The sequence below is a fragment of the Salvelinus alpinus genome, chromosome 21 (assembly GCF_045679555.1).
Source record: "Salvelinus alpinus chromosome 21, SLU_Salpinus.1, whole genome shotgun sequence".
Classification (NCBI taxonomy): domain Eukaryota; kingdom Metazoa; phylum Chordata; class Actinopteri; order Salmoniformes; family Salmonidae; genus Salvelinus; species Salvelinus alpinus.
Genome location: NC_092106.1, coordinates 49,218,937 through 49,229,025, shown reverse-complemented (window position 1 = coordinate 49,229,025; position 10,089 = coordinate 49,218,937). Strand labels below are relative to the sequence as shown.

Sequence of the window (10,089 nt, the reverse complement as noted above, 5' to 3'; positions counted from 1 at the left end):
TTTAAAATACCAACATGTTGTTGGCAAACAGCTCAAGCTTTAGTCATTGGCCTACAGTCCTGCACTGATGAAAAAACAACCTCAAAGCCCTGATATGAACACATTGGGTTGTGTAATTCAGGACACAGCGGGTGGATTGCTCCACAAATACATTCCCAAATGGCACCCTATCCTATATATAGTGCACTACTTTTGACCAGGCCCGGTTAAAAGTAGTGCACCAAATAGGGAATTAGGGTGCCATTTGGACCGATCTAAACCGTCACGTGAAAAAACCATGAACACACTTTGTCCAAATCGATGTGTTTGTATGAACTTGCCAAAATGGGATTACAAAGAGCAATTTCACAATAAACTATAAACACACAGTATAAACTGTTGTTAGATTTAGCAAGGCTACTTCAACTGTCTTCACTAATAAATAGTAATCGTATCTATTTGAGTAGAATCAGATGCGAGTGTTCTATGTAGCCTACAATTTTTACTAGCCGTCTCGCTATCTCATTTTTGAGCGAGACGAATGCAGTAGTTTGTCTCACGAGCTCTGCCCTCATAATCTTTGACATTGGGGTTCATTGTCAGAGTAGTGTTTAAAGACTACAAGAAAGTGACTGTGATACCATTCTTCCTACTTCCAAAACGCTTCCGCTGTCATCTTAAAGAAACACACCGCCTCTCATCAAACATCATAATGTTTTTTTGATTTGATTGTAGTGGACAGGGGTGATAAAGTTCGTATTGTGATAGGCTGGGGCGGATTAGAATGACCCTGATTCGCTGTTGTCTCTGAACCCTTTCTTGCACGTACAAAGGCTCAGCCGTGACTGTCATTTGTGCTCTACCAGCTGCGACACTCGGTGCTCGATTGCTTTCGACTGTAGGGACCATGGCCGATACGTGGGATAATGTTACAATTCCTGAGTTCAACTCCCTTCTTCAAATGGATCCCTACCTCAAACAGTACGAAAAGGACTTCAGGAGGAGGTAAAACGGCTTTTTCAGTGCTAAAATGCTGCACAGCTCACAGCTCAAACCCGTCGCTATACCGTGCACAACCGTCAGGCTCGAGCTGGTATACATGTCTATTCGTAAAAACACCAGAAACACCAGATAGATAGATACATATTAGTTCAAATCCTACAGGCGTCTTCTAGTACATTCATTGACTGACATTTGAGATAACCGCAGCATAGCGGTCGCATGAAAGCTTTGCTGTGTTGCCCTTGACTGTCGCAATGACCAGAAGCCCAGGCTAACCGGTAATGCTAATGTTATGGTTTTAGTTCGCCTGTCATCCTTGCTACAATACCAAATATTCCGCTCGACGTGGTCATACTATATTATATTGTTACAATTACAAAGCAATACACATATAGTCATGTTAGCTATGTCTCTAACTATTACCCTTTGGTGCCAGTGGCTGGCCGGTAGCAAACTAGCTACCATACTCTTCCACCATCCATCCCTCCTTCCTCAGGTTTGACAGCTCATTTGTTCCAGTCAGCCAGGTGGTTCCGCCCAGTGTATGACTGAACACGCCAGCATGGTTGAGGAGGCAGGCAGGCAGGCAGGCACCCTAGTTGTGTGTGTGTGTGGCAGAGCATTGTTATTAGCTACATTCAGAGCCTAAAACCCATATGGTTCTGGCTAGTAGATGCCGATAACACTGCTAACACTTCTGCTGCAGGCCTGTGATGTTCTTCATCAGATGCAACATTGTAGCATCACTATAGTTGTATGACTATGGTTATAACCATTGACTGACTATATATATATATATATATATATATGTTACAACGTAAATATGTTTGTCTCCATGATGTTTCCAGACACAATCCACTAGTCAAATGTTATGAATCATAATTTAACAATTATTTCATTGCAGTAACATCAACCACTGTCTTTTACGGAATACTTGATGTATCAGAAGTATAGGGATTTTTTTTATACTGAACACAAAAATATATCAACACAACAATTTCAACATACCCCGTTTAATAGAATCACAGGCATCATCATCGTGTGAATTCTCTGGCTGCTGTGTTTAGGCTAGTCTCTGTAGTAGACTCTGGCTGCTGTGTTTAGGCTAGTCTCTGTAGCAGACTCCGGGTGCTGTGTTTAGGCTAGTCTCTGTAGCAGACTCTGGGTGCTGTGTTTAGGCTAGTCTCTGTAGCAGACTCTGGGTGCTGTGTTTAGGCTAGTCTCTGTAGCAGACTCTGGGTGCTGTGTTTAGGCTAGTCTCTGTAGCAGACTCAGGCTGCTGTGTTTAGGCTAGTCTCTGTAGCAGACTCTGGGTGCTGTGTTTAGGCTAGTCTCTGTAGCAGACTCTGGGTGCTGTGTTTAGGCTAGTCTCTGTAGCAGACTCTGGGTGCTGTGTTTAGGCTAGTCTCTGTAGCAGCCTCTGGGTGCTGTGTTTAGGCTAGTCTCTGTAGCAGACTCAGGCTGCTGTGTTTAGGCTAGTCTCTGTAGTAGACTCTGGGTGCTGTGTTTAGGCTAGTCTCTGTAGCAGACTCTGGGTGCTGTGTTTAGGCTAGTCTCTGTAGCAGACTCTGGGTGCTGTGTTTAGGCTAGTCTCTGTAGCAGACTCTGGGTGCTGTGTTTAGGCTAGTCTCTGTAGCAGCCTCTGGGTGCTGTGTTTAGGCTAGTCTCTGTAGCAGACTCTGGGTGCTGTGTTTAGGCTAGTCTCTGTAGCAGACTCTGGGTGCTGTGTTTAGGCTAGTCTCTGTAGCAGCCTCTGGGTGCTGTGTTTAGGCTAGTCTCTGTAGCAGACTCAGGCTGCTGTGTTTAGGCTAGTCTCTGTAGCAGACTCTGGGTGCTGTGTTTAGGCTAGTCTCTGTAGCAGACTCTGGGTGCTGTGTTTAGGCTAGTCTCTGTAGTAGACTCTGGGTGCTGTGTTTAGGCTAGTCTCTGTAGCAGCCTCTGGGTGCTGTGTTTAGGCTAGTCTCTGTAGCAGACTCTGGGTGCTGTGTTTAGGCTAGTCTCTGTAGTAGACTCTGGGTGCTGTGTTTAGGCTAGTCTCTGTAGCAGACTGGCTGCTGTGTTTTGGCTAGTCTCTGTAGTAGACTGGCTGCTGTGTTTAGGCTAGTCTCTGTAGCAGACTCTGGGTGCTGTGTTTAGGCTAGTCTCTGTAGCAGACTCTGGGTGCTGTGTTTAGGCTAGTCTCTGTAGTAGACTCTGGGTGCTGTGTTTAGGCTAGTCTCTGTAGTAGACTGGCTGCTGTGTTTAGGCTAGTCTCTGTAGCAGACTCCGGGTGCTGTGTTTAGGCTAGTCTCTGTAGTAGACTGGCTGCTGTGTTTAGGCTAGTCTCTGTAGTAGACTGGCTGCTGTGTTTAGGCTAGTCTCTGTAGCAGACTGACTGCTGTGTTTAGGCTAGTCTCTGTAGTAGACTCTGGCTGCTGTGTTTAGGCTAGTCTACAGACCTACTGACAGTACAGTCGCCTACTCTTACCATGTGAGTCATTCAGCCGGATCCAAATGGGCCCTGGTCACTGTGTAGGGAATAATTTACCATTTGTGTGCAGAGTAGAAGTCGTTCACTATAGTGAAGCATCCTTTTATTCTGTATTATTTTCCTTCTTTTCACTCTGTCATTTAGGATAGTATTGTGGAGTCACTACAATGTTGTTGATCCATCCTCAGTTTTCTGCCTTTCAACTTTGTAGCTTTAAAAAAAAAAAAAAAATCACCAATGTCCTCGCGGTGACTTCCCCAAGCAGCTTCCTTCCTGTCTCTGTTCAGAAGGACGACTGCATCTTCGATGTGTCTGGGTGGTTTAATACATCATCCACAGCATCATTATTAGCTTGACCGGGCTAAACGATATATTCCGTGTCTGATTTGATATTGTAACACGTTTACCAATCCCTGCCCTTCTTTATGAGGCTTTTGAAAAGCTCCTGGTTTTGTGTAGTGTTAATCTGTGTTTGAATTTCAGTACTTGACTCGGGGACCTTACAGATGTTATATGTATGCAGGACAGAGGTAGTCATGTCAACCCCTATTATTTTTCTGAGTGAGACCATATAACTTATGTGATTTGTTAAGCCAAGTTTTACTTGCCTAAACAAATGAGGCAATTTCTTTTTTTAAAATCAGGCAAGAACAAATTCTTATTTTCTTAATGACAGCCTAGGAACAGTTAACTGCCTTGTTCAGGGGCAGAATGACAGATTTGTACCTTGTCAGCTCGGGGATTCGATCTAACCTTCCGGTTACAAGTCCAACGCTCTAACCACTAGGCTACCTGCCTACCTACCTGAGGCCAATACTTATGCCACAAGTACATACTACATATATTTTTTATAGAATTTTTACATTTGTATAATTTTCTTTTTGGTTTTGACATTATGGAGTATTGTGTGTAGATCAGTGACAAATAAAATCTATTTCAATCCTATTTTTGTAATGCAAAAAAATGTTTTTTTTTAAAGAAAGCTCAAGGTGGTGTAAACTTCCTGTAGGCACTGTACCTTTAAGACTATTTTGAGATCACAGGCCTACCGGTTGGCTACACTGTGAATAAAACATGCTGATATCTTATCCAAGCAGAAAACAAAGCCCCCCCCCCCCCCTCCCCTCCCAGAATAGGTTCTGTTCTTTGTAATTTAGCCACTCTCCCCTGGGTGCTGGAATAGGCAGTGAACCTGGGACACATTTTACACTGCTGTTAATTAACTCTTGGTTCAGATACAGACAGTGCAATTTGTGACTGAATGCCATTCGTGTCTCTCCAGAGTGGTCACTAATAGTTAATTACAGCAACATTACTGTAGCATTTTTAGCTTATCTTAGGCTCTGGTAGTAGTCCATACTGTAGCTATGTAGTCAAATGCTTACATTTAAAAAAAAATTTTTTTTCTATATAGGGTACTTGGCTAAAACAGATGCTCAAATGTATTGGCTGCCTGAGTGTTTGTGGTTCAAATGGCACGCCATTCTCTCTTCCTACATGTTGCCCTGCAGCCCAACAAGGGTTCATAGTGCAATATAGTGTATGTGGATTCTGAGTCTTTTATATTTTGTCCGTATGTAGACTTTGTGTCTGTATATTCTGTTTATTCTGGCAGCACCGTTTTCACCAAGTCATATTCCTGTACGCAGGTTTATCTGGTGAAAAATAGGTGCTTCCTTCTGAATAGGGCACCGTTTGGGCCGGTGACAGAGTCTCTCATGTGTCGGACAGAGTCACTGATGTGAACTCATTTCTGTTGACTAGGTTCCTTTTGGTGGTGAACGGCCCTGCGCCGACCTTCTCTTTTTTATATTTTTATTTCACCTTTATTTAACCAGGTAGGCTAGTTGAGAACAAGTTCTCATTTGCAACTGCGACCTGGCCAAGATAAAGCATAGCAGTGTGAACAGACAACAACACAGAGTTACACATGGAGTAAACAATAAACAAGTCAATAACATGGTAGAAAAAAAGAAAAAAAGAGAATCTATATACAATGTGTACAAAAGGCATGAGGAGGTAGGCAATAAATCAGATAATTACAATTTAGCAGATTAACACTGGAGTGGTAAATCATCAGATGATCATGTGCAAGTAGAGATACTGGTGTGCAAAAAAAAGCAGAAAAGGAAATAAAAGCAGTATGGGGGGTGAGGTAGGTAAATTGGGTGGGCTATATACCGATGGACTATGTACAGCTGCAGCGATCGGTTAGCTGCTCGGATAGCAGATGTTTAAAGTTGTTGAGGGAGATAAAAGTCTCCAACTTCAGAGATTTTTGCAATTCGTTCCAGTCGCAGGCAGCAGAGAACTGGAAGGAAAGGCGTCCAAATGAGGTTTTGGCTTTAGGGATGATCAGTGAGATACACCTGCTAGAGCGCGTGCTACGGGTGGGTGTAGCCATCGTGACCAGTGAACTGAGATAAGGCGGCACTTTACCTAGCATAGCCTTGTAGATGACCTGGAGCCAGTGGGTCTGACGGCGAACATGTAGCGAGGGCCAGCCGACTAGGGCATACAGGTCGCAGTGGTGGGTCGAATAAGGTGCTTTAGTAACAAAACGGATGGCACTGTGATAAACTGCATCCAGTTTGCTGAGTAGAGTATTGGAAGCCATTTTGTAGATGACATCACCGACGGGTCTGGTTGTCTTATGTAAACAGAACCACAGGGTTCTACAGTCAACGGACTGAGGTGACTGACTGTCTTTCAGGTCGCTCCTGGGATGCTGAGTTTTGTTGTTGTTGTTGCTGCTTCAGTCCCGGTCGTTCTGATTTTTTAAAAAGAGACCGTGGTCATCACTAGGCGGCTTCCACCCGGTTACGTAACCCTGCACCTTAAACGTTACTGCCCCATATACACTACAGTTCAAAAGTTTGGGGTCACTTAGAAATGTCCTTGTTTTTGAAAGTAACTCATTTTTTTTGTTTTATCCATTAAACTAACATAAAATTGATAAGAAATACAGTGTAGACATTGTTAATGTTGTAAATGACTATTGTAGCTGGAAACAGATTGACTAATAATTTTTTACGTTTGGCTCATTCAATTCACCATTCAGTTCGGCCTTTAGTACCCTTTAATTAGCATTGGAAAGTCAATCCATTCTTTCTTAGCCAATTAAAAATCTCTCCCGGTCTTCTGAATCAAGTTTGTAACGTCAGTACATTAGCCACAGTTTCGTACTGTCTTAGCAGTAGCCACAGTTTCATACTGTACTGTCTTAGCAGTAGCCACAGTTTCATACTGTACTGTCTTAGTATGAACCTGTCTTAGCAGTAGCCACAGTTTCATACTGTACTGTCTTAGCAGTAGCCACAGTTTCATACTGTCTTAGCAGTAGCCACAGTTTCATACTGTCTTAGCAGTAGCCACAGTTTCGTACTGTACTGTCTTAGCAGTAGCCACAGTTTCATACTGTCTTAGCAGTAGCCACAGTTTCATACTGTCTTAGCAGTAGCCACAGTTTCATACTGTCTTAGCAGTAGCCACAGTTTCATACTGTCTTAGCAGTAGCCACAGTTTCATACTGTCTTAGCAGTAGCCACAGTTTCATACTGTCTTAGCAGTAGCCACAGTTTCATACTGTACTGTCTTAGCAGTAGCCACAGTTTCATACTGTCTTAGCAGTAGCCACAGTTTCATACTGTCTTAGCAGTAGCCACAGTTTCGTACTGTACTGTCTTAGCAGTAGCCACAGTTTCATACTGTACTGTCTTAGCAGTAGCCACAGTTTCATACTGTACTGTCTTAGCAGTAGCCACAGTTTCGTACTGTCTTAGCAGTAGCCACAGTTTCATACTGTACTGTCTTAGCAGTAGCCACAGTTTCATACTGTACTGTCTTAGCAGTAGCCACAGTTTCATACTGTTTTTGCAGTAGCCACAGGTTCGTACTGTACTGTTTTTGCAGTAGCCACAGGTTCATACTGTACTGTCTTAGCGGTAGCCACAGTTTCATACTGTACTGTCTTAGCAGTAGCCACAGTGTCATACTGTACTGTCTTAGCAGTAGCCACAGGTTCGTACTGTACTGTTTTTGCAGTAGCCTAGGCTTCGGAGGGGCAGCTAGCCTGAACACGCACAGTCAAAGGTTTTCAGCTTGCAGGCAGACACTGGAATACATTTGAGTAATTTTAGCGAGTTGCGGTAGTCCAGACAGGAAATGACAAGTGCCTGGAGTAGGACCTGCGTCGCTTCCTGTGTGAGGTAGGGTCGTACTCTACGGATGTCGTAGAGCGCGAACCTGCAGGATCGAGTCACTGCTTTGATGTTTGCAGAGAACGACAGGGGTGTTGTCCAGGGTCACGCCAAGATTCAGTGCACGCTGGGAGTCACTCTGTCACGTTTTATGACAAAGTGAGGGCTTTGTTATAGGCTCTCTGCTGCGCTTTGCTCTATCCTCTATCCCTAGACGTATCCCTGCCACGTCTGCCTGTCGACCATGATGACAAACTATTTTACATATAGAAGCAGGCAAGGCGGGAGCTGGGGTTGGCATCCCAAATGGCTCAGTATTCCCTATATAGTGCACTTCTTTTGACTAGGGCCCCATAGGGCAGTGCACTATATAGGGAATAGGTTGCCATTTGGAACGCACTCTTACAGGCGCTGCTGCAGGGGGGCAGGTTAATCCTTGATCAGCCCCAAGTGTGCTGCCGGAGGCCCTCGTAGGACTAAAACTAACACTGTGTCAGCCTCCTGTGTGCTGCCGGAGGCCCTCGAAGGACTAACACAAAAACACAGGCATGGAAATCAACAGCCTTCGCTCGGCGTTGCTACAGCCAGGTAGCATGCTGCTTTGGTGGATCAGTGATAGGAATTCAGATGAGAGAGAGAGAGAGAGAGACCCCAGTATACAGACCTGTAGGGGCCACAGAGACCCCAGTATACACACACCTGTAGGGACCACAGAGACCCCAATATACAGACTGTAGGGACCACAGAGAGAGAGAGAGAGGCCCCCGTATACAGACTGTAGGGACCACAGAGAGAGAGAGAGAGGCCCCCGTATACAGACTGTAGGGACCACAGAGAGAGAGACACCAGTATACAGACTGTAGGGACCACAGAGAGAGAGAGAGGCCCCAGTATACAGACTCCCAGTATACAGACTGTAGGGACCACAGAGAGAGAGAGGCCCCAGTATACAGACTCCCAGTATACAGACTGTAGGGACCACAGAGAGAGAGAGGCCCCAGTTTACAGACTGTAGGGACCACAGAGAGAGAGGCCCCAGTATACAGACTGTAGGGACCACAGAGACCCCAGTATACACACCTGTAGGGGCCACAGAGAGAGAAGCCCCAGTATACAGACTGTAGGGAGCACATTTGCTGGTTTTGTTATGAACCATCTTTCATGGTTAAAGACATTTTTCTGTTGCTGCAACATTGATTTTTTTTTTTAATAAAGTAAAATCAATAGTGAGAAGATGGATTGTAGAGATGGTTGTTGTCTGATTTGAACATGCTAGTAGTTGTAGAGCTCCTCTTTGCTAGCCTGAAGGTCACCGACCAAACCCTCCACACTACCGTGTTAATGAAGCAGGTGGAAGCTGGCATCAATCAGGCTTTCTAAACCTATTGGACTTCATTAGGTCACTAGTACAGGACTAATAGACTACTAATATAATACAGGACTACTAATATAATACAGGACTAATAGACTACTAATATAATACAGGACTACTAATATAATACAGGACTAATAGACTACTAATATAATACAGGACTAATAGACTACTAATATAATACAGGACTACTAATATAATACAGGACTAATAGACTACTAATATAATACAGGACTACTAATATAATACAGGACTAATATACTACTAATATAATACAGGACTAATAGACTACTAATATAATACAGGACTAATAGACTACTAATATAATACAGGACTACTAATATAATACAGGACTACTAATATAATACAGGACTAATAGACTACTAATATAATACAGGACTAATAGACTACTAATATAATACAGGACTAATAGACTACTAATATAATACAGGACTAATAGACTACTAATATAATACAGGACTACTAATATAATACAGGACTACTAATATAATACAGGACTAATAGACTACTATTATAATACAGGACTAATAGACTACTAATATAATACAGGACTACTAATATAATACAGGACTAATAGACTACTAATATAATACAGGACTAATAGACTACTAATATAATACAGGACTAATAGACTACTAATATAATACAGGACTACTAATATAATACAGGACTAATAGACTACTAATATAATACAGGACTAATAGACTACTAATATAATACAGGACTAATAGACTACTAATATAATACAGGACTAATGACTACTAATATAATACAGGACTAATAGACTACTAATATAATACAGGACTACTAATATAATACAGGACTACTAATATAATACAGGACTAATAGACTACTAATATAATACAGGACTAATAGACTACTAATATAATACAGGACTAATAGACTACTAATATAATACAGGACTAATAGACTACTAATATAATACAGGACTACTAATATAATACAGGACTACTAATATAATACAGGACTAATAGACTACTATTATAATACAGGACTAATAGACTACTAATATAATACAGGACTAC

At 42.6% G+C, this 10,089-nt stretch overlaps 1 protein-coding gene across 1 annotated transcript in view; it reads left to right on the top strand.

Moving 5' to 3' along the window:
- Positions 1 to 647: 647 nt before the first annotated feature.
- The window catches only part of gbe1b (glucan (1,4-alpha-), branching enzyme 1b), a 393,966-nt gene continuing 384,524 nt past the window's right edge, over positions 648 to 10,089 (top strand). The window contains exon 1 of the mRNA XM_071358105.1: positions 648 to 984. Coding sequence (XP_071214206.1) covers positions 887 to 984 — 98 coding nt within the window. The 5' untranslated portion in view covers positions 648 to 886. The remainder of the gene's footprint in view (positions 985 to 10,089) is intronic.